This window comes from Notolepis coatsorum (assembly GCF_963971535.1).
Source record: "Notolepis coatsorum genome assembly, chromosome: 10".
Taxonomy (NCBI): Eukaryota; Metazoa; Chordata; class Actinopteri; order Aulopiformes; family Paralepididae; genus Notolepis; species Notolepis coatsorum.
Window position 1 is genome coordinate 67,491,920 of NC_140174.1, and position 25,663 is coordinate 67,517,582.

General features: G+C 44.8%; 1 protein-coding gene across 1 annotated transcript in view; it reads left to right on the top strand.

The window, feature by feature from the left end:
• The window catches only part of phyhiplb (phytanoyl-CoA 2-hydroxylase interacting protein-like b), a gene marked incomplete at both ends in the record, with an annotated part of 135,762 nt that overhangs the window by 105,371 nt on the left and 4,728 nt on the right, over nucleotides 1-25,663 (top strand). Inside the window, 4 exon segments of the mRNA XM_084323057.1 lie at nucleotides 6,182-6,244; nucleotides 6,246-6,269; nucleotides 6,271-6,358; nucleotides 9,152-9,269. Of these exon segments, the coding sequence (XP_084179183.1) occupies nucleotides 6,182-6,244; nucleotides 6,246-6,269; nucleotides 6,271-6,358; nucleotides 9,152-9,269 (293 nt within the window).

A 25,663-nucleotide genomic window follows, 5' to 3' on the forward strand; every position in this document is an offset into this window, starting at 1 on the left:
AATACACCTTTAAAATCATTCGATTTGGGTTATAACCTTTAACACTATTTGGGTGGAATACACCTTTAACTGTCCTGCAGCCATTTTACCACTCTGTACTGTACAGTCCTGCTACATCATTGTCCTGCTAACCATTTGGGTGGAATACACCTTTAACTGTCCTGCTACTGTTGCATCACTGTGATCCACTGTACTGCTACTGTATTATAACCTTTAAAACAATTTGGGTGGAATACACCTTTAAAATCATTCGATTTGGGTTATAACCTTTAACACTATTTGGGTGGAATACACCTTTAACTGTCCTGCAGCCATTTTACCACTCTGTACTGTACAGTCCTGCTACATCACTGTCCTGCTAACCATTTGGGTGGAATACACCTTTAACTGTCCTGCTACTGTTGCATCACTGTGATCCACTGTACTGCTACTGTATTATAACCTTTAAAACAATTTGGGTGGAATACACCTTTAAAATCATTCGATTTGGGTTATAACCTTTAACACTATTTGGGTGGAATACACCTTTAACTGTCCTGCAGCCATTTTACCACTCTGTACTGTACAGTCCTGCTACATCATTGTCCTGCTAACCATTTGGGTGGAATACACCTTTAACTGTCCTGCTACTGTTGCATCACTGTGATCCACTGTACTGCTACTGTATTATAACCTTTAAAACAATTTGGGTGGAATACACCTTTAAAATCATTCGATTTGGGTTATAACCTTTAACACTATTTGGGTGGAATACACCTTTAACTGTCCTGCAGCCATTTTACCACTCTGTACTGTACAGTCCTGCTACATCACTGTCCTGCTAACCATTTGGGTGGAATACACCTTTAACTGTCCTGCTACTGTTGCATCACTGTGATCCACTGTACTGCTACTGTATTATAACCTTTAAAACAATTTGGGTGGAATACACCTTTAAAATCATTCGATTTGGGTTATAACCTTTAACACTATTTGGGTGGAATACACCTTTAACTGTCCTGCAGCCATTTTACCAATGTCCACTGTACTGTACTGTACAGTCCTGCTACATCACTGTCCTGCTAACCATTTGGGTGGAATACACCTTTAACTGTTGTTGTGGAAAGGTTGTTTAACACAGCAGGAGACGATATTTCCAATTGTAACAAATAGGTAATTTATTTAAGAAAAGAAGTTCTTTAACAGCAAGAGCTATGGGTCAAAGAGGATCACCACAGCTTGAACAAAAACACTCTACCCTGGATCCCTTTGCCTGTCCCTAAATCCCCTCTCAGTCCTGCCCCCCCATGACAGATATGATGACGTATCATATCATGTCAGATCTGACATGACGTACATTAAGATGATACGTAGATTTAACATCGGAGAGAGAACATGAAGAGAGATAAACAAGATATGATGTCCACACACGATATGATGTAGAGAGTGAGATGTGTGTGTGTGTGTGTGTGTGTGTGTGTATGTGTGTGTGTGTCTGTGTGTGCGTGCGTCTGCGTACAGACGTATGTGTATTGTATGTGTGTATTGTGTCACAGGGAATGTGTGTGTGTGTGTGTGTGTCGGTGTGTATGTCTGTGCGACTGTGTGTGTCTGTGTACGTGTGTGTCCGTGTGTCTGTGTGTGTGTGCTGTGCCTGTGTGAAAGAGAGAAAATAACAAGATATGAAAGCATACAATGTACGAGATTACCAGCACACAACATGCCGTACTGAAATGTCCATCTGTTCCAAATTGTTTTAAGAACGTCAGCCAGACCGTCTTTCAGCACTGCTAGTTGACCTATATTAAACTAGTCCACCTCATACACATTTTCCCCAACACTGTCCTGCTACATCACTGTGATGTACTGTCCTGCTACATCACTGTAATGTACTGTCCTGCTACATCACTGTCCTGCTACATCACTGTGATGTACTGTCCTGCTACATCACTGTCCTGCTACATCACTGTCCTGCTACATCACTGTGATGTATTGTCCTGCTACATCACTGTGATGTACTGTCCTGCTACATCACTGTCCTGCTACATCACTGTCCTGCTACATCACTGTGATGTATTGTCCTGCTACATCACTGTGATGCTACATCACTGTCCTGCTACATCACTGTGATGTACTGTCCTGCTACATCACTGTGATGTACTGTCCTGCTACATCACTGTCCTGCTACATCACTGTGATGTACTGTCCTGCTACATCACTGTCCTGCTACATCACTGTGATGTACTGTCCTGCTACATCACTGTCCTGCTACATCACTGTCTTGCTACATCACTGTCCTGCTACATCACTGTCCTGCTACATCACTGTGATGTACTGTCCTGCTACATCACTGTCCTGCTACATCACTGTGATGTACTGTCCTGCTACATCACTGTCCTGCTACATCACTGTCCTGCTACATCACTGTGATGTACTGTCCTGCTACATCACTGTGATGCTACATCACTGTCCTGCTACATCACTGTGATGTACTGTCCTGCTACATCACTGTCCTGCTACATCACTGTGATGTACTGTCCTGCTACATCACTGTCCTGCTACATCACTGTCCTGCTACATCACTGTCCTGCTACATCACTGTGATGTACTGTCCTGCTACATCACTGTCCTGCTACATCACTGTCCTGCTACATCACTGTCCTGCTACATCACTGTGATGCTACGTCACTGTCCTGCTACATCACTGTGATGTACTGTCCTGCTACATCACTGTCCTGCTACATCACTGTCCTGCTACATCACTGTGATCCACTGTCCTGCTACTGTTGCATCACTGTCCTGCACAGTACAGGACACAAAATGATTTAACTGCCTCTCCTCTTTTTAGCGTTTTATCGCATTTATTCTGGTCAAGAATGACCGACAGAAACAGGCTGAAGGGGTACAGATGGGGGGGAAGACACTCTGGGAAAGGCACGGCTGCAGTCCGGGATTCGAACTCGCTAAACCCCAGATCCGTGACGAGCACGGTTGTCCCCGGCGCCGAAATAGCGCTCGAGGTACGTGGTGAGCTACTGGAGCTCCCCTTGGACATGGTTTTTAAAAGGATCCATTAGCTAACTGGATCCGTTATGCTCATCCTCTCTCAGACATTATCCTCCTCTGTCCCTGTGTCTGTTGATTGGATGATGACCTAAATATCCACTGAAATTACCGATCTCAAGCTCTGCCCTCTTTTCCAGATCCTCCAATCACAACTGTTGCTTCCCTCGAACAAGAGAAGCAACAGGGGCTTAAGATGGGTCAATTAAAAGATAGACATAACATTTACTTCTCTAGCAAATTAGAGAAGAAGCATTGGTTCCTGAATGTCCTCTCCTGACCCAGGGGCGAGCTTTAAGGTACAGTAATGAAGACGGGTCAAGTTACTCATGGAATAGCCCCACAGACTCGTCTTTTACCCAGGGACACGGGAACTCATTCTGACTTGGGGGTGCGGGGGGTGCGGTCGAGTCAGAGATAAATAATAATAATACCGTCATATTAAATGCATGCGCGAAGCAGAAGACGATTTATTGCAAGCGGCAACAACAAGCATACATCACCAGCCTACCCCACCTGTTGCGCCCCCGTACCAGAACGCTACGACGGACGGGGACGTCTCTAAATGTCGTGCCTTTATTTTTCAATGTTCACTATTCGGACAACAGCCGCACACTTCCAAAGTGATTATACATCTAAAATCGCTTACCTGCTCAAGGGTCCTGCGTTAGAATGGGCGACAGGCAGCTCTCCACCTCAGTCAGTCCTTTATCCATTTTGTCCAGTCTTCTGCCTTGAAGGTGAATTTCTCTGGCGGGGGGAACTTGAAACTGACTCATACTTTCGCTTTCACGCCGTTAGCGCTAGCTACCCTGCTGTCTCTAAACTCAAACTCAAACTAGTACTAACGTTACTGTAGCAGCCTACTCTAAAGTATATACCAACGGATTTCCAGTTCCACGTTGACGCTTCCAGGCCGCGTCTATTCGAATCCCAACCGGTTCATGCGTCGGCTACACGCTGTTAATAACACTGCATTATCGAGACAGCGCCCCTATGACGATCTGGCAATGAAGTAGGGTAAATCTGCAGTGCCGCTTCGCTCTTTGACATTGAGTAGCCTCCAGTGGTGCAGTGGCAAATTGACAGTAGGTCAAACGCTCCACGCGCGTGCGCGCGCATGCACAGTTTTTTTTGGCTGCTCTCGTCCTGCAGCTGGATACTATTGCCTCACAGCGCGGCCGTCAGCGCGCGGCCCAGAGAGCGCCGCTGGCTCTGCGGCTCTGCAGCTGCATGCTTCTCCGGGAGTCCGGTTGGATAATGCCATGTAAAAAGCGATTGCGCGTACTTCAGCCTCAGTGAGCGAGGTATAACGCCGTTATACCGAGTTATACCAGCACTGCAACACTGGTAGCCTCGGTTACAATGGAATAAATGCCAAAACAACCTTGCAGTTGCAGTTACACTCCCATCCAGCAGGGGGTGCTGCAGCCCCTGTCGCACCCCCCCTTCCCGCGTGCCTGCTTTTACCCTGTATCACGAGTCCCAGTGGTCTTATCAGTCATATCATTGCTGATGACAATGAGGGATAAAGGATATGGCACACATGCTGCACACAGCCAACTGCACACAACACACACACACATCAGGCCCCCCCCCCTCTCTCTCTCTCTCTCTCTCTCTCTCTCTCTCTCTCTCTCTCTCTCTCTCTCTCTCTCTCTCTCTTTCTTCCTCTCCCACTCTCTCTATCTCTACCCCTCTCTCTTCCTCGCCCTCTCTCTCTATCTCTACCCCTCGCTCTATATATATATCTACCTCTCCCTCTCTCTCTTCCTCTCCCTCTCTCTCTCTCTCTATCTCTACCCCCCCTCTCTCTCTCTCTCTCTCTCTCTCTCTCTCTCTCTCTCTCTCTCTCTCTCTCTCTCTCTCTCTCTCTCTTGCTCTCTACCTCACTCCCGTCTCTTTATCATTGTCCCTCTTTGGCTGTAAAGTTTATTTCAGTGGTTCTCAACAGGGCGGCCGGGGTCCAAAAGGGGGCCCCAGTGAGCTGCCAGGGAGGCCTTGAGATGACAGGAAATTATTGAACACGTAAATGACAGAATGCTCCAATGACAAAACATTGATATGTAAGTAATTATTCAAGCAGCTGTCACAGATTACAGTTCTATCTCATTTGATCTACTCTCATGTTTGCTATGAATAGGAATAAATATATAAATAAAGTAGAGTTTTTAGTTGCTTTGTAAATATTTGAGGGCTAGGGCAACTGCAAAAGTTGTGTAACTTTTATCCTTTCATGATCTTAAATGGAGTAAGCAGAGCTTTTGGATTATGGTGATTTTACCCCTAGACACGGTCTATCATTTTGCTCTTAAATTTATTACTGGTGATAGTTACGGTGCTCATTGCATCCTATATGATAAGGTTGGTTGGTCTTTTCTGTCCAGAGAGGCAAAATATACATTGGTATCTGTTTATCTGTATCTCATTGATGGAAAATTGGCACCATATATCACATTGATGCTAGATTGGAATTATGGACCTTATCTAACTTGCTCAAATGAAATTGTCTTACACTTAAGGTCCCATGAGTTCAGTCTGCTTTTTATTTGCACCAGCTTCCTGGAATGATCTTCAACTCACACTAAAAAGCAATACTCCAGTATCCCATGGACAATTTAAAAACATGATTACAAACCTCCCTACCTTAGTGTGTAACAATTTTTTATTTGATCTCTCTTTGTTTTTTCTTTTTACACCTGTGTTTTGTCCTATTCATGCAACTGTATGTATAATCTTTAACTGTTTGAACTTGTAATCTTGACAATATTGCAAATGAGAATAAAACCTCAATGTTCATTTTGAGAATAAATAAAGGATGCAATCAATCAAAGTGGATTACAGTATGAATATAGTGGATTACAGGATGAAACAAACATAACAAAATAAAAAATAAATTAGATACATGTTTTTGTTGTTGTATTGTGTTTTTCAGGACACTGCGCTGGTGGCGGAGTCGTTGCCACTGTCCATGTCACATTGATGCGTGTGATATCTTCTACATTGTTGTAATAACAGCATTTTGTATTATTACCCCCCCCCCCCCCCCCCCCCCCCCCCCCCCCCCCCCAATAAGTACGGGTTTCCCAGTGTTATCGACTCAACATCAAACAATGTGTGTGTTTGTTTCCTGTCCCAGGACGTGCCGACTAAGCTGGTGGCCAAGGCGGTGCCTCTGCCCATGACGGTGCGAGGCCACTGGTTTCCTCAGCCCACGGACGGAGTACAACCGTGGCTGTACAGACGGCTGCCAAGCAGAGCGACGGGGACTACGCCGTGTCGGAGTGGAGCGAGATCATCGAGTTCTGCACCGCAGGTCAGTCCACTGCCTCTCCATAGTCGACATTTTACTGAGTACTGTAAACAGCGAGGCATGAGGAGATGAGAGATTACTAAAAAAAGATAAAGAGGATATGTGAAGGAGAGAGAGAGAGAGAAAGATAGGGGAGAAAGACAGAAGATGGAATGAGAGACAGACAGACAGACAGACAGACAGACAGACAGACAGACAGACAGACAGACAGACAGACAGACAGACAGACAGACAGACAGACAGACAGACAGACAGACAGACAGACAGACAGACAGACAGACAGACAGACAGACAGACAGACAGACAGACAGACAGACAGACAGACAGACAGAGAAAGGGGTGGTGGTAAAGAGACAGAAAGAGAGAGAGAGACAGAAAGAAAGAACAAGAGAGAACGATGGAGATGGATGCAGACTCAGAGTTTACTGGAGGACAGTGGAAAAGAGAGTGCAGAAGCCTTGGGCTGCACCTGTCATTCATCATCCTGACAGACCAGCAATTAATGGAGAGATAGAGACACAGAAAGGTCAACAGAGGTCCCACAGCAGGATCAATAGTTGGAGAGAGAGAGAGAGAGAGAGAGAGAGAGAGAGAGAGAGAGAGAGAGAGAGAGAGAGAGAGAGAGAGAGAGAGAGAGAGAGAGAGAAAGAGGAAATACAATAGAGAGAGAGATGGAGAGAGAATATAGAGACAGATGGAGAGACTCACATGTGAAAGAGAGAGACATGTCACTTTGTAGCCACAGGCCAGGAAGTAACAAGGTTAGCAACAGGAAGGTCCTGGTAGGTCAGGTCAGACTGCATTAGAGGAAATAATCACCTTCAAACCACAGTCAAAGGAAACGCAGTGACTGTCTTCAACCAGCACCTGGGCCCCGTTCCCCGTACCTGGATAACTGAGTTAGCCGGATAACTTTCGGTTAAGTCTGACTTAAGCCGGACTTTCCGGCTCCCCGTACCTGGATTGTCCAAATCACCATGACAACAGATCCAAAAGTTTGAGCCTGGTCGAAAGCAGGGTTTAAGTTCAAGTTAGCCGGATGAAGCACAGCCACGCCCCCGCAAAGAAAGTGACAGCGCGTTTCCTGAAATTATTCCCACAGTCTAGGATCTGCTTTATACCATTCTGAATTACGTTTTTGTGCTCCATTCTTCCAGAGGGGGCTTTTGAAATGTAAAATAGACCCAAAATGCTGATACTAAATTCACTTTGTCCTAAATAATGCACGTTATATATACCGTGGCGCTCGCTCGGTGCGATGTACACATTATGTGGTTATTCTAACAACGCGCAGCATTGCAAATGTGAATCCCGCAGGGATATTTTTAATGATTGAAACCTATCGCTCGTTTGGATTCCTTTCATATTCTCCGCTGTGGATGTTTAATGGAGCGCCTGGATTGTGTTTCATTCAAGCATAAAATTGAAGTGTCTATGCGTGGATTGTGGATCTTGTCTCGTTCATTAATGTATAAACAATGAATGTATCCCATCTGGCACAATGGCTCAGCGGTAGTGCTCAATCCTGGCAACCCAGCGACCGGTGTTCGAAACCCCGTGTTTCCAATATAATTTTTTTGAATATAATATTAATGATTATACGCCAAAGTAGCCTAGTTTCAAGTTAAAATATTATAAATCTACATGCATTGAGGATGTCATTCTTTATATAGCTCTCAACGTGCACCAAATTGAATTATTCCTACATCGCAAAAGGAAGGGGGAGACTAGGTTTTGAACCCCGGTCGTCTGCGTGAAAGTCAAAAGAAGAACCCGTTACACCACAGTGGAGATAAGTAAAAGATCGACTATACATCAATCAATGGGAAGAGAGCCGTATCGTTATTTTGTATAACAGTTTAACTAATTATTTTCGCTAGCAAGATCTCATTTGATTATTCAATCCAGCAGGCAAGTTTAAAGAAATATAATCTGATTGATTGAGGTAATGAGGGACTTAAAATTAGCCTATAGATAACGCATTTAACTTGTCGGCGAGGCGATTGAGCCGTACTGCAATATGTTACTAAAGTTTTAAATCAATTAATCAATCAATGCCGCTAGAGAATCAGGATCTCTGCTCTCGACACTTGCTGCCTTCTCGGCTGAGGCGGGCACGCGCACTTATCCTGGGTCTCAAGTCTGGCTTGAGTTAACGAGACTGAATCCACCTTCGAGGAACAGGAAAATCCCGGCTTCAAACATCGGGTTAACTGAATCTGGATAATGACATCTTGATCGACTTAGTTGAACCAGGTACGGGGAACGGGGCCCTGCTTGTACTGCCTCCTTTTACAGTGGATCAGTCGACCAGTCCTTAGGATCCTTATTCTAAATGTGATACGTTTTCATTGTTTTTATTTATGATCTCAAGCATCACAATAATGCTCTTTAATAAGCACAACGTTTTCTGAGGTCCTTTCAAATTTCTACTTCAAATCCTATGACCCAAACATTTTGAATTGGGACTTGAATGAAATGAATGAATGAATGAATGAATGAATGAATGAATGAATGAATGAATGAATGAATGAATGAATGAATGAATGAATGAACGAATGAACGAATGAATGAATGAATGAATGAATGAATGAATGAATGAATGAATGAATGAATGAATGAATGAATGAATGAATGAATGAAAACTTTATTTAACAGATTGCAGAATGGGTACAATACAGTGCGGCTCAATACACACAATTGTTAAGAGGATGCAGACCAGAGAAAGACGTTTGTCTTGTTTACATCAGGGTCCCCAATTTTCAATTCATAGTGTATATGTGTGTTCTCTCCCAGACTACTCTACAGTCCATCTGAACCAGCTGTTGCAGAAGGCAGAGGTGATCGCCGGCAGGATGCTTCCCTTCAACGTCTTCTACAGAAACCAGCAGAAAGAATACTTTGACCAGGCCAGGTGGGACCAATGTTAATGTGTGTGTGTGTGTGTGTGTGTGTGTGTGTGTGTGTGTGTGTGTGTGTGTGTGTGTGTGTGTGTGTGTGTGTGTGTGTGTGTGTGTGTGTGTGTGTGTGTGTGTGTGTGTGTGTGTGTGTGTGTGTGTGTGTGTGTGTGTGTGTGTGTGTGTGTGTGTGTGTGTGTGTGTGTGTGTGTGTGTGTGTGTGTGTGTGTGCGTGCGTGCGTGCGTGCGTGCGTGCGTGCGTGCGTGCGTGCGTGCGTGCGTGCGTGCGTGCGTGCGTGCGTGCGTGCGTGCGTGCGTGCGTGCGTTTGCTGTTTTTTTTGCACTATCATTTTCATTGTAAATGAAAAAAGTATTCAAATGACAATGATGTGATTTTTGGGGGGTTAGGGTTAGATTTATGAATGGTATTTCATCGTTATCAAATATTGCAGCCTCCTGTGATCTGGATATTTGCAGTACTAGACCATATATTTTTATTAAATGTTCATCCCTAGAGCAGTTTAATGCGCTCAGTGAGTGAGCACTCATGCTGAAAATAACCTGCTCCAGTATACTACACTGTCTATTATTACTGCTACATGAGCCAATCTATTATTTATATACCTATGCCTGGTAGAACAGCTAAAAGCTAAGAGGCTTTTCTGGAGACTGTGATTCATGTTACATTTGACCTTGATAGCAGACAGCCTTGTCCACAGCCACTTACACTAAATGCTACAGTCTAAATTTAAATGATATAATAATAATAATAATAATAATAATAATAATAATAATAATAATAATAATAATAATAATAATAATAATAATAATAATAATAATAATAATAATAATAATAATAATAATAATAATAATAATAATAATAATAATAATAATAATAATAATAATAATAATAATAATAATAATAATATATTCTATTTGAAATGGTGCCTTTCTGGACACTCAGGGTCACCCTACAGTACATAGGGAAACATAATAAATATGCATGATAAAAACATGATACAGAATATCCATAATTAAAGATAATTTAATAGATACAAACAGACAATAGTGTGAGGATTCGCCTGTTCCCTGGACCTTTTTTCCCTGTCTCCTCACCTCACCAGCCCCCACCCTTGTGAGAACTTTTCCCTGCCTCCTACTCTTCACCAGCCCCCACCCTTGTGAGAACTTTTCCCTGCCTTCTACTCTCCTTCACCAGCCCCCACCCTTGCGATGATTTACTCTCCTCTACTCTTCACCAGCCCCCACCCGTGGACTTTCTTGTTCAATTACCATCACGCAGCTGTCATAGTTTGTGATTAGCGCCCCTGAGGGCTTTATATACCTGGACCTCCCTTCCAGTCCTGGTCGGGTCGTTCTGTATCTGTGTTCATGGAGTGCTGTACGTTACCATTCTGTACGTCACCATCACCTGCCGCGTCTCCGGCGTGAGACGACGGCCCAGCCATCACCACCTGTCGCCGTTTGCCTGGAGTGGGACGCCGTCTTCGCTCTCTAATTCTCTACGGGAGGTTTTCCAGTGTTCCCACTCCAGACGTCAAGGCGGCTCGCCATCGCTCCCGATTCCACGGGAGGAAGGCGTCTCTTCGTGATCCTCGTTCCTGGGGTGAGGCTCGTCGTCGCTCCCTAGTATTCCATGGGAGGACGGCGTGTTCCCATCCCGGTCCCCTGGGACCCCCTTTGTTCTGCGCTGCCCGTCTGCAGCATCCGAGGAGGAGGAGGAGGATCTCCGTGCCCGGCCCCCGCTGTCGGGCCCCTGTCCCCGTGCCAGGCCTCCGCCGCCGGGCCCCTGTCCCCATGCCAGGCCTCCGCCGTCGGGCCCCTGTCCCCGTGCCAGGCCTCCGCCGTCGGGTCCCTGTCCTCATCCCTGTAAGCAGCTCTGGCCCTCGCCCTGTCCAAGGCCTTAACCCTGTTCTCTGTCCCTGTCTCCAGCCCGCCTCTCCGGGCCTCTGTCCCTTCCCCCTCTCCAGTGCCCCTGGTCCTGGCCCTGACACTTAGCCCTGGTCCTTAGCCCTGGCCCTTAGCCTTAGTCCCTTAGCCTGTTTGCCTCTTAAAGGCACAGTGCCGCATTTTCCATATTTCCTTGACTCTAGTGTTTTTGTGTTTTCCCTTAAAGGGACTGTGCCGCTTTTTGTTCTATAATAAATATTTGCCCTGTTTTGGCTTACTCTCATACCTGTCTTGTGTTGTGCGATTGGGGTCGGTTACAAACCATAACAGTACGACCCGACCAGTCGACGACCCCAGCCAGCACAGACAGTGTATGTGAGTTAGCCCCTGTTAGTTCCCTCTAGTTCCCTCTAGCTCCCTCTAGTTCCCCTGTTAGTTCCCCTGTTAGTTCCCCTGTTAGTTCCCCTGTTAGTTCCCCTGTTGACTCCCCTGTTAGCTCCCCTGTTAGCCTCGTTAGCTCCCCTGTTAGCTACCCTGTTCCCCACAGCTAGGACTGTCCTTCCAGCTAGCTTGTTCTCCTTTGCTAGTCCAGCCATGTCTGCTAGCCTAGCTCCGGCAGCTAGCGCAGCCTCTATGCTAATGTAGCAGTACAGCTAGCATAGGCCCTGTAGCTAGCAATGCTCTGGCAGCTACCCAGTCCCTCTGCTAGCCCCACTTTAGGTGTAGCTTCCCCTGCTAGCATGGCCCAGTTTTTTGTTTGTTTGTTGCTTAGTCTTGTCCCCTGCCCCGCTGTCTGATTTTTTCGGTCACCCAGTGGCTCCCGTGGAGGGGGAGGTACTGTGAGGATTCGCCTGTTCCCTGGACCTTTTTTCCCTGTCTCCTCACCTCACCAGCCCCCACCCTTGTGAGAACTTTTCCCTGCCTCCTACTCTTCACCAGCCCCCACCCTTGTGAGAACTTTTCCCTGCCTTCTACTCTCCTTCACCAGCCCCCACCCTTGCGATGATTTACTCTCCTCTACTCTTCACCAGCCCCCACCCTTGGACTTTCTTGTTCAATTACCATCACGCAGCTGTCATAGTTTGTGATTAGCGCCCCTGAGGGCTTTATATACCTGGACCTCCCTTCCAGTCCTGGTCGGGTCGTTCTGTATCTGTATCTGTGTTCATGGAGTGCTGTACGTTACCATTCTGTACGTCACCATCACCTGCCGCGTCTCCGGCGTGAGACGACGGCCCAGCCATCACCACCTGTCGCCGTTTGCCTGGAGTGGGACGCCGTCTTCGCTCTCTAATTCTCTACGGGAGGTTTTCCAGTGTTCCCACTCCAGACGTGAAGGCGGCTCGCCATCGCTCCCGATTCCACGGGAGGAAGGCGTCTCTTCGTGATCCTCGTTCCTGGGGTGAGGCTCGTCGTCGCTCCCTAGTATTCCACGGGAGGACGGCGTGTTCCCATCCCGGTCCCCTGGGACCCCCTTTGTTCTGCGCTGCCCGTCTGCAGCATCCGAGGAGGAGGAGGAGGATCTCCGTGCCCGGCCCCCGCTGTCGGGCCCCTGTCCCCGTGCCAGGCCTCCGCCGTCGGGCCCCTGTCCTCATCCCTGTAAGCAGCTCTGGCCCTCGCCCTGTCCAAGGCCTTAACCCTGTTCTCTGTCCCTGTCTCCAGCCCGCCTCTCCGGGCCTCTGTCCCTTCCCCCTCTCCAGTGCCCCTGGTCCTGGCCCTGACACTTAGCCTTAGTCCCTTAGCCTGTTCGCCTCTTAAAGGCACAGTGCCGCATTTTCCATATTTCCTTGACTCTAGTGTTTTTGTGTTTTCCCTTAAAGGGACTGTGCCGCTTTTTGTTCTATAATAAATATTTGCCCTGTTTTGGCTTACTCTCATACCTGTCTTGTGTTGTGCGATTGGGGTCGGTTACAAACCATAACAAATAGACATACATAGACAATAGAGTTTGTGTGTGGAAACAACAAGAGTGAACAGATGAGTTTTGAGCAATATTTTGAAGGACGTTAGTGACTCTGCATGACAGATGAGTCTGGGTAGAGAGTTCCAGAGCCTGGGTACTGTAGAGCTGAACACCCAAGTGCCCATTGTAAAAGGTCAGATGGTGGGGATAGACAGGAGGCCAGCTGAGGAGGAGCGGAGAGTGCGAGTTGGGGTGTAGTCATGAAGGAGGAGGTCAGAGATATAGGGGGGTGAAGGGTGTACGAGGCCTTGTATGTGAGGAGCAGGATCTTGGACCGGTATGACTGTGTATGAACGAATAATGGACTCTGTGAAGCGCTCTGGGTCTCATGAAGAGCGCTATATAAATCCAAGTCATTATTATTATTATTGGAATAAATGTGATGTTGAACTACTTTAAGCGGGGGGACTGTGGTTTTAAGCTTTAAATCATTTTTAGGATGGGACATTTTTGTAGGGTATCATTATTGTTGCATCATCTTGTGTATTATTGATATGATATTCCTGGAAAAACTGCTAAAGGTCTTTCTGAAGACAAGAGGGGTTATTACTAAGTGGTTGTGGTCTCTCTCTATCTCTCTCTCTCTTTCTCTCCCTCGCTCTCTCTCTCCATTCAGTAGACTCCCTTATTAGACCCTGAGAAATGTGCCCAAATACCAGTTTGAGAGATACACACCTGACAGCGATATTCCCACTGCATTTTATATTTCAGGCATGTCAAAAGGGCACGCCAACATTATGAGAAATACCAATTTCCTGTGCGTTCAGTAGAAAGCTATAGCCTAACTTAGCACAAATGAATGGAAGCGTGGCCAAAAATACCTCTCCCGAAGTTTTAAGCTAGACTAGTGGTCCATATCCGCTTCCATTCATTTGTGCTAAGTTAGGCTAGCTTGCAGACGCATAGGTTTCTGCTGAACACACAGAGAGGAAATTGTAAATCTATCTTCTTGTCTGACCCTGGAGAAGATGGTAAGCATTTCCCATAATGTTGGCACGTTCCTTTAAAACAAGATAGATAATACTTTACTTATCTGATATAATAATAATAATAATAATAATAATAATAATAATAATAATAATAATAATAATAATAATAATAATAATAATAATAATAATAATAATAATAATAATAATAATAATAATAATAATAATAATAATAATAATAATTATTATTATTATTATTATTATTATTATTATTATAACTATATTATGAGTGGATATTAATCTTCATAATTCGAATGGTATATAGTGTATAATTTAACTGCTCCCGGTGAGCAGGTTGGTGCCTTGCATGGTTGCCTCTGCCAACAATGTATGTATACTTTTATTAACCCCCTTGGGGAAATTTGTCATCTGCATTTGACCCATCCTAACTATTGAGGAGCAGTGGGCAGCCACACAGTGGGCACCCAGGGACCAACTCCAGTTGTAATGCCAGTACCTCGGTCAAGGGCAATGGCAGGAAACCTAACATGCATGTCTTTTTGGTGTGGGGGGAAACCGGAGTATCGGGAGGAAACCCACGCAAACAGGGTTAGAACATGCAAACTCCACACAGAAAGGCCCCCTGCTGGGGTTTGAACCCAGGACCTGCTTGCTGTGAGGCAACAGTGCTGACCACTGAAACACTGTGCCGTGCTGTCTGTGAATGTGAGCGAATGGGTGAATGTGAGGTATTGTGAGGAGGCGGCCCAGCGAAGGAAAAATGCAGTCAGAGTCAGGTTGCCATCACCCAGTGGTTGGTTTTTTATTCTATTTGTTCTTTTACTCCCCAGTGGGAAAAAACGGGAAAAAAGGTTCGTGAGAGGCACAGCAACAGTTGAGAAGTCAGGTATAAAACGCCTGTACCAGCCAACCAAACCCATGAAGGACTTGACCTGAGTCTTGGTCGTGGGCCTCTGAGCGGATCAGTCCCTTCCCCAACACAAAACCCAGGTACCTGGTCTCCTGCTTGGCCAGTGAGCACTTGTCAGGGCGGATGGTGAGGCCTGCTTTCCTGATCCTCTGCAAGACCTCCTCAAGATGACACAGGTTCTCCTCCCAGCTGTTGCTGTAGATCACTATATCATCCAGGTAAGCAGCGGCAAAGGCCTCTGTGCCCGACAGGACCTTGTCCATCATTCTCTGGAATGTCGCCGGCGCTCCATGGGAGGCCGAAAGGAAGGACCGTAAACTGGAAATGACCAAATGGGGTTCGTAAAGCCGTGATCTCCCTGCTCCCTGCTGTAAGGGGAACCTGCCAGTACCCTTTGCAGAGATCAAGAGTGCTAATGAAGCTGGCGCCTCCTAGCCTCTCCACCAGATCATAGATCCTGGGCATGGGGTACAAATCTAAATTACTCACCCCATTGATCTTCCGAAAGTCCAAACAAAACCTCAGGGTGCCATCCTTCTTTGGGACCAAGATGACTGGGCTGCTCCACTCACTGAAGGAGGGCTCAATCACCCCCAGTTCCCTCATCATTTCCAACTCCTTCCTCAGCACCGGTAACAGACGTTCCGGCATCCTATAGACTGGCTGACGAAGGGCTTAGTCTCCTTCAAAGTGATGTGGTGGTGCACCATGTCTGTGCGCCCCGGGGTCTCCATGAAGAGATGGAGGGGCAAGATCCGAAGGAGCTCTTCTCTCCTTCCTGCTGAAAGGTGGTCCATGTCCAGCTTCTTCCCCTCCTCCCGACTGGGTAGGTACTGCTCCATGGGTTCCTCCTCTTCCTCCACTGCCTGGATGAAGAGCGAGTGCGGTACAGATGTCACAGAGACTGGGCGGGGTGCCATTTCTTGAGCATGTTTATATGGAAAATCTGAAGTGGCTGCCTCCTCTCTGGCATGTGGATCTTATACGTTACCGGGCCCATCTTCTGCTTGACCCGGTATGGGCCCTGCCACCTTGCCAACAGTTTGTGCTCTGACGTTGGCAAAAGCAACAAGACTTCCTCCCCAGGTTCCAAGCTCTGCTGTCTTGCCGACCGGTCATACCACTCCTTCTGCTTGGCTTGGGACTTCAGAAGGTTTTCACGTGCCATTGTGGTTGTGGTCCTCATGAGCGTCTCTCGCATTTTCAGGACAAAAGAGATGATGTTCATGTTCTGTGGCTTGTCCAACTCCTCCCAGGTTTCTCACAGCACATCCAATGGACCTCTGACCTGGTGGGCATAAAGCAGCTCGAAAGGTGAAAACCCAGTTGAGGCCTGAGGAACCTCACGGTAGGCAAACAACAGAAATGGCAGCCATTTATCCCAGTCCTTCCCCTCGGGATCCCAACCCTAGAAAAAAACTGCAGCATAGCTGTAGCTACTTGCTTGGCTGTCACTTCTCTCAATGGAAAGGCCTCTGGATATCTGGTGGCATAGTCACAAATGACAAGGATAAACCGGTTGCCTGCCTGGCTCCTCTCTAATGGACCAACAATATCCACCCCTATCCGCTCAAAAGGGGTGCCTATCACAGGGAGTGGCATAAGGGGTACAGGGGCTCTAGCTTTCCCTGCTGTAAGCTGGCACTCTGGACATGTCTTGCAGTAATATTTGACCTGGCTATACATTCCTGGCCAGAAAAACCTTTTTGAAATCCTCTGGAAGGTTTTCTCAAAAGCTAGGTGACCCGCCCAAGGAATAGTATGGCCTAGCCTCAGCACTTCCTCCCTGCATGCCTTTGGTAGTATGAGCTGCCTGTCATATTCACTCTGTTTATAAAGCAACCCATTGTCCAGCAGAAACCGCTTGCTAAGAGGACTAGAACTGGATTCCTTCTCTGCCTCTTTGAAGCAGTCTATTAGAGTGGGGTTCCCTCTCTGTTGTCTGGCAAGATCCCCAGAAAAAACCTCCTTTACCGACAGCCCTGGAAACTCCATATCCTGATCTGGCTGGTCAGCTGACTGCAACACAATTCCTCTGACTTGCTCCCTGCGTTTCTCACATATCTCCTCTTGTGTGACTCCTGGCACTCCACCTACCTCTACCCCAAAAAATGGCATCAGCTGCACTTTGTCCGCATTGGTAGCTTGTGAATCAGAGTCTGGCCTGATAGTGGTGGGTATTTCTGTGTCTGTTGTGTCTGGCTGAATCAGTGGTTGTATCACAGAGACTGGTGTATTAGTGTGCTCTCTCGCCTTGGACCTAGTAACTACCCCACATAATCTCCCTTTACTCTCATGAATGAGGTCTAGCAAAATAGGCAGATCTGTCCCCAGCAAAATAGGGTAGGGCAGTTGTGGGGCCACTCCAACCTTCACCAGATATGCCTGGTTGTTTACCTCAACATATACCTCCGCTATGGAGACTTCTGATTCATGCCCATGGACAGACAATTTTAACTCTTTCCTCACTCCACAACTCCCTGGGGACATATTTGGCCTGTACCAGAGACTGTGTGCAACTTGTGTCTAATAAGGCTGACAGGGGCCTGCCATTCAACATGACAGACATGGCTGGTGACTCAGAACTGTCCTTAGGGGAGGCGCCTAGAGCTGGCCTAGGTACATAGCACAGATTTGCTATCTCTGGCTTTCTAACAGGACAAACTGGACTGATATGGCCTGCCTCACCACAGTTGTAACATACAACCTCTGACCTATTCCTGGCATATCCTCTTACAAATGGCTTTGGCCTAGTCTGGCTCGAACTGGGCTGGTTGTAACCGGGCTGGCTAGGAGTGTAACTACCTGAACCACCCATCCCAACACCCTCAGACTTACCTCTGGCCTGGTGTAGTGCGCCAGCGTAGCGGTGGCCCCTTGGACCTCCATGTGCCGTCACATATGTTTCCACAAGCTCTGCAGCCTCCGCCGCCGTTTCTGGGTTGCGCTCCCTCACCCAGGTCTTAACCTCCATGATCCCCTCTTTGGTGGAGGTGCCATAACCCACCCATCTACAGAACAAGTCCTTGAGGCGGGTGTAGAGCTCATGGGGGGCCTCATCTGGTGGTGTGTCGTCGGAGCGGAACCATTGGTAATAAGTGTCACTGTTGATCTCATACTTCCTCAAAACTGCTGCTTTCAAAATGTCATAGTCTCTGGTATGAGCTGGGTTCATTGCTACAAAGGCACTCCTGGCCTTACCAGTCAGCAAAGGAATGAGGCGGACAGCCCACTCTTGTCGTGGCCAGCCATACACTGCTGCCAGTTTCTCGAAAGTGGTCAACATTTTTTCAACGTCATCGGATTCCTCTAACCTCACCATCCTGGGTTCTCCGCCTGGGATCCCACTGGCTCGTCCCGTTGGTGGACCAGACCTGGTTGCCTCCAGGTCCAACTGAAGCTCGGTGACCTTGTCGCTGATAGCACTGAACTCCCGTTCTTTTATTTCTGCTTCTTTCTCCTGCCTTTTATCCCGATCCATCTGGTACTGCATATGCATCTCAAACGTCCGCTCCCCCTGTGGCACCCTCCTCTGCAGGCTCTTGCTGTTGCTGTTGCTTTTTGGGAGGCATCCCTGAAGCTTGTAGTCCTCTTTACTTCTGACACCAATTGTGAGGAGGCGGCCCAGCGAAGGAAAAATGCAGTCATAGTCAGGTTGCCATCACCCGGTGGTTGGTTTTTTATTCTATTTGTTCTTTTGCTCCCCAGTGGGAAAAAACGGGAAAAAACTAGTGATGTGATGTTTGAAGCGAGGCTTCGGAGCTTGTGTCGGGCAATCTAGTTTTTTTTATGTGGAGCGTCGTATTGTGACGTATTGATGATGTCCGAAGCCTCACTCTGGGACGTACCGCGTCACTGATTCAGGAAATGGCTTCGGGGTTGGTGTGCAACACAATGTGTCGACATAGGAATTCATTACGAGTTTCTTTGCGTTGGAGAATCCCATGGAGTACTGGGAAAGACAAATAAATGTGTAACCTAATAATCCCAACATATATATAACAGATGGTAGCGCGAGGCACTGTCAGTCACGATGGACTTCAAGCGTTGTGAAGTGACTTGCGAGTAGCGGTACTGCGAGTTAAACTCACTCCACTTTAAAAGACACACTTTACACGTCATTAAGTGTGAATTCACCTTGGTGTAGCGGTCTGCGCTGTCACCTGTCGCCCGTGTCGCGGCAGACCCGGGTTCTAAACTCCCTCGGGGCATCGAAGAAAGTTAAACACAACGCAAAAAAGGTGACCATATCATCTCCGTTACATATAAACTTGCTGTAATATCTAACTTGCTGTGCCTAATCTGATCACATCTGTATGATCCAAATGCAGGATGGCATGTCGATTTTGAGTTGCTTTTTCTGAATAAAAATGAATGAAGCAAGCACCTGCCATCATAGAAAAACACACTATATTAAAGAATAGAATGTTGTAGTAACACAAGCACTTCTCCTCTGTCCCTGCTATCATGCTGTCAGAAAAACAGACACAATATTATTTGTTTATTGGCATCATCATCACATCAAAGCTTCACACACCAAAGCCATGGTATCATTATAATCACGCAGCCTGTTCTACATTTATTGTCCACTTGATGGCACAGTAGAGCAAATACACCATGAAGCTTCAACACATGTGAGGTACTATTGGATGGAAAGCCTCAATGCTTCTTGAAGCTTCATCTCGCCATCACTAGAAAAAACATATTTTAACATAAATACAAAAATAATACAAAATGATTAAACTTTCTTTTAACAAATATAAAACAACTAGGCCCTTGGCTAAGGGAACTAGGTCTTAGTACTGCTGTGTCCCGCTTCCAAGCCTGTCATTACTTCTTCCCGAGAGGAGCCTCCATCCCTGGCTTTATGCTGGAAGCTCCTCCTACAGGGACAAACCAAAAACAAACAATCAATTAATCAATACAGACATCAATTTACACATCCAATAACTCTGGACAACATGGATACATCACTCCATCATGATCTATCATCACCAAACACTAAACAGTGTTTAGGGCGCTTCATAAACCTAGTCCCCTCTCATTATGAAACCCCCCCCCCCCTGTACTCTACCACACTTGGTTCCTTCCAAATCTCCCCTCCAGAAAAGGCCCTGGCCTCTCCCAGTTCTGGTTGGGCAGCCAGAGATCCTACAAGGAACCAAGTGGGAGCACAGACAAACGGTATTTATCAACAAATGCATGTACTTTAATTCTACATAACATGTTATGCTTTAAACCAATGTGTCTGTATTACAAAACAACATAACAAAACAAACTAGGCCGAAGGCCTAAACTAAATGTTTGGCCGCATGACCACATGTGGGAACATGTCAAACCACTTAAGGCCCATGTGCATCCCTACTTATAGGGCATGACAGGCATAAATTCGATAATTTGGATAAAAACTCTGTAGCCTATACATGAGAGTCCATTTACCATTTATGAAATGCTATAACTCAACCAGTGTGCAAAGAGTGTATGTAGTATATGCCCTTTTATGATTCTGACGGTCTTCTGATTATAATAAAGAATTGTGTATTTAAAGTAAAGCTAATATATATATATATTAGGGATGTCCGAAGCAAGTAATAACAAATTCTGATTTTATTTATTGTCAAAAGTATGCATAATGTTGTGTTAATTCCACAACAAGAGATATGTAATGTTAATTACCTGAAATTATTCCGTTTTTTTGGGGGGGGGGGGAAACCCTGCATATATCGGTATCGGTTGATATCGGAAATTAAGAGTTGGACAATATCGGTATATCGGTATTGGTAAAAAAGACAATATCGAGCATCCCTAATATAAATAACAGTAGTGGGATTTGAAGACACAGTCAGTGATTTCATTATAGTGCAGACTGTCACATCACTACTGTCTTTGTTTACATGATTATTGAATTGAGTATAATTTCTTCTGTATACATTATTTTCTCTTAGCCCTTGATTCAAGGACTGACAGCATGTCACAGGGTGGTGATTAGCACTGTTGCCTCACAGCAAGAAGGTTCTGGGTTCAACTCAAACTCAACTCAAACTCCAGTCCATTTACCAAATGCATTCCGTTAACTCATGGTGGTGGTAGTGGTGGGGGATCTTACATGTGTGGAGTCTGCATGTCCTCCCCGTGTTCACGTGGGTTTCCTCCGGGCACACCATCAAATAAATGCATGCTAAGCACATACGCCTGCCATTGTCCTTGACCAAGAGAGCATTAGAGCTGGAGTTGGTCCCCGGGCGCCAAACTATGTTTGCCCACTGCTCTTATGCCTGATATTCTATAATCATATTTCAAATGGCATGTGTCCGGATGGCACAATTCAGTATTGTATCTACAAAACCTTCTGTTTAATCATCTTCCATTTATTCATTTGCTTAGATTTTTCAGGTCTGGTCAATTTGAGCAGTGTTATTCACAGTCAAAGATATAAAAAAAAATTTATTGATATTCTCATTTGGTTCATTACAATTTACTCAAGCCTAGTAACAGACACAGTATTTCTGACACTGGGAATACATTCCCTGAGATCCATAGATGGCCCTAGAATCAGATACCAAGAACATGCAAATGGACCATATTAAAAAAAAGTCTGTAAATGTGTATTCTATGTTCTTATTGAATGAATGAGATTACAAAATATGTAAAAAATATATATATATATATATAATAAAAAAAAATCATAAATTGAGTAAATTTTCATAACGCGATCATTTGCTGTGTAATTAATATATCTAATTAACACGATAAACTGACAGCCCTAATTATATATATATATATATATATCATAGCACCTGAGGAAGCAGAAGCTAAACGCGTTGTGCAATAAAATAAGCTAAAACCAGTCCTGAGGAGTGTGCGGTCCCTTCTTTTGAAGGTATTCTTCTTTTAGCTTTATATGGGGTGTAAAGTACTTGAGTAATTGTACTTCGTTACAATACTTAAGTACTGTTTTGTAACTAACGTTAACGTTATTAATCCTGCGACCGCAGGTAAACAGCCAATCAAATCCCCATCAATGGAAAATGAACCCGCCCATACCCATGCTGATTGGTCCTTGTGCAAGACTAGAAAGTGGGGATCTTTGATTAAATACCTGTTATCAGAAGAATGGACAGTCAGAGTGACAAGCCATAGAAGATGGCCACAATGAGTGATGAAGAGGACAAAACGGTCTGCGATGGTGTGGACGGACAAGACGAGCATCCATGGCCCGATCTACATAGAAAACACATAGTTCAAAACTCTAACCTTATAGTGTTGTTGAGTTGCCATCATTCAAAAACCTGATAAATGGTCTTCGACCAAGCACTAACGTCATTACGAGGCCCACTGTCCGCTCGAAGATCAGCAAAGCTGCTCAAACCATGAAAGAGAAAGTCACTGCTGCTATGAGTGAAGTTGAATGGATCGCGACAATAACAGATTGCTGGACAGCCCGACGAAGAAGTTTCATTGGGGTAACCGCTCACTGGATCGACACTGAAAGCTTTGAAAGGCGTTCTGCTGCACTTGCCTGCAGAAGACTGAAGGGCTACCATACTTTCAATGTTTTGGCCAGTGCCTTAAACGACATTACATGGCTAACTTACTAACAATATACCTAATTCATTTTACACCATCGACAAGACGAGATCAAATGCAGACGCAGTTGTTCTGTGATTCCTCTGTTATCGCCGGCAGCCGGCAGGTCTGTGGTCTGATTGCACTGATGAGTGCAGCTGTGCATAATGGTAATGCTTAGCTTTCGTGACTGCGATCAAAATGCTTGATTGTGATTGGTCAATAGCGCTGTGTTACCCGTATCAGCGGTCATTATTGCGCGTTGCCCATGGCAGCGGTCAGTTATCGAGAAATTATTCACCGCTGTCAGGGGCAACCGAGCGCTATTGACCAATCACAATCAAGCATTTTGGCGAATGTTAAAACGCCATGTAATAAATAATTTTAATGCAAAAAAAGTGTCCTCTGTTCTTTAATTTCAGCATTGTCTATCGCAGAACACATTCCATTGTGGGCAGAGTGTATGCTTGGTTTCATTCCAGCCTTGCCTAAACACCAGCTGATGATTTTACTGATTGGCTCACCTCTTCAACTAACTCACCTGGTGCAATGTATAGTTAAAATGAAAACTTGGCCCAGGATGGAATGAGTTTAAGACCCCTGGTCTATCCCTTTAAAAAAAATTACCTTTTCTTTTTAGTACATTTAAAAGTAGGACTTTTTGACTTTTACTCAAGTGTGTTTTTAGCCAGATACTTTGACTTTTACTTGAGTCAGATTTTGAGACTGTACCCATACTTTCACTTAAGTATAATTTCTGGGCACTTTTTACACCCCATATATATATATATATTGTGACAAGCCTGGTGGTGTTCAGACTCGCCACGGTTAAAAAACAAACAAATTTGAATGTCCACACAAGAGCAATATCAATCAATATGAATATTGATTGATTATGGCCAGAATTCAGTTCGATAGGCAAAGAGACTGGCAGAATTCAGTACTGTATCTACAAAACCTTCTGTTTAATCATCTTCCATCTATTAATTTGCTTAGATTTTTCAGGTCTGGTCAATTTGAGCATAGTGTTATTCACAGTCAAAGATAAAAAAAAAATGTATTGATATTCTCATTTGGTTCATTACAATTTACTCAAGCCTAGTAACAGACACAGTATTTCTGACACTGGGAATACATTCCCTGAGATCCATAGATGTCCCTAGAATCAGATACCAAGAACATGCAAATGGCCATATAAAGAAAGTCTGTAAATGTGTATTCTACGTTCTTATGGAATGAATGAGATTTTTTTTGTATTATTATTGTATTTGCTGTGTAATTAATTAATCTAATTAACGCGATAAACTGACAGCCCTAATAATAAACCTTCCCACACTCTCAGATTATACCTAAACAATAACCAGAGCACACTCAGGTTCTAGCATTAGGTATTTCCTGCATTTTGAATTATACATTTTAGACAAAATTACCATATTACTTTGGATGAAATTTAATTTCTTTAAGTGTGGCTTTATTCCAGTAAAAATAGAACAACCATTACGTCTCAACATAACATCTTTCTTTTCACTCAATGTCAAATCAATATGTTAATTTTAATCCATGGAGCTTGTGCTACTTTGAGACTGATTGTGACCCTTTTACTGCAGACTGCATACGCAGCTTAGAATATTTTAAGTGGTTAATGAGTGTCATGTCTGTGGTATTCATCCTTATGTGGTATTCATACATCCAGAGAGAGAGAGAGAGAGAGAGAGAGGGGGGGGGGTTAATGTGTGGTCAGTGGGTGAGAAGTAGAGAGAGAAGCCCTTGCTGATGATATTGAGTCGTCTCACCACCACAGCTGTGCCTGAGCTAGTGGTGCTGAATGGACAGCGCACGGTGAGCTTGTGGTGCTGAATGGACAGCACACGGTGAGCTTGTGGTGCTGAATGGACAGCACACGGTGAGGCTGCATTGAAATTCTAAATCCCCTGCTTTAGCCAAGAGAAATCAATATTTCAGGGCACCACTATATTATTAGAATACTATATTATTAGAAGACCCTGCTCAAGCTAAAGAGTCTGTGTGAACTACAGGATAATCTATTCATCTATCTATTAATAATCCATTCATTTTCCTATAGCTGCAGGGAGAAACTTCCATATATTTCCATAAACATAGAAAAATCTAAAATCGATTTAAAACAGGGATATGGGAGAAATTAACCACAGAGCAAATCTACATAAGTGACAAAGTCTAGAGATTATTTGAATGCCATGTCTGTACCAAGTAGTCATAAGTCTCGTACAGAAGAGCATGTATGTTGAGTATCATGTTAGTATGTATGTATCAGGGGCGGGGCTAGGGGGTGGCTACTTGGGCTCAAGCCCCGAATGTTTTCTGAAAAGCCCTGAATCTATTTTCAAAAAAAATATATATATATATATTATAATTTTTTTATTTATTTTTTTTTTGCTATCTATTTTATGCTTTATGTCTGCACTTTATGCATTGCTCTTGATCTGCCAATGTTGTGCTAATTTTATGCCTGTCTTTTTGTACTGCTGTGAAGCACTTTGAGCTGCAATTCTTGTATGAAAGGTGCTATACAGACACAGTGTATTATTATTATTATTATTATTATTATTATTATTATTATTATTATTATTATTATTATTATTATTATTATTATTATTATTATTATTATTATTATTATTATTATTATTATTATTATAAATTATTATAGTTTGCTTCATTAATTAAAGGGTGTGAATTTAAGTGTTCTCTAGTGCCTTTTGTCTGCTTTAAGGTGGTGGTATAAGTTAAAGGTTGTGGTGTCGAAGTAAAAAACATCTATCACCTATCTGGGCTAAGCCCCGGATCTCCTACAATCCTAAATCCGCCCCTGGCAGGTAGGTAGGTAGGTAGGTAAGTAGGTAGGTAGGTAGGTAGGTAGGTAGGTAGGTAGGTAGGTAGGTAGGTAGGTATGTAGGTATGTAGGTAGGTAGGTAGGTAGGTAGGTAGGTAGGTAGGTAGGTAGGTAGGTAGGTAGGTAGGTAGGTAGGTAGGTAGGTAGGTAGGTAGGTAGGTAGGTAGGTAGGTAGGTAGGTAGGTAGGTAGGTAGGTAGGTAGGTAGGTCGGTCGGTCGGTCGGTCGGTCGGTCGGTAGGTAGGT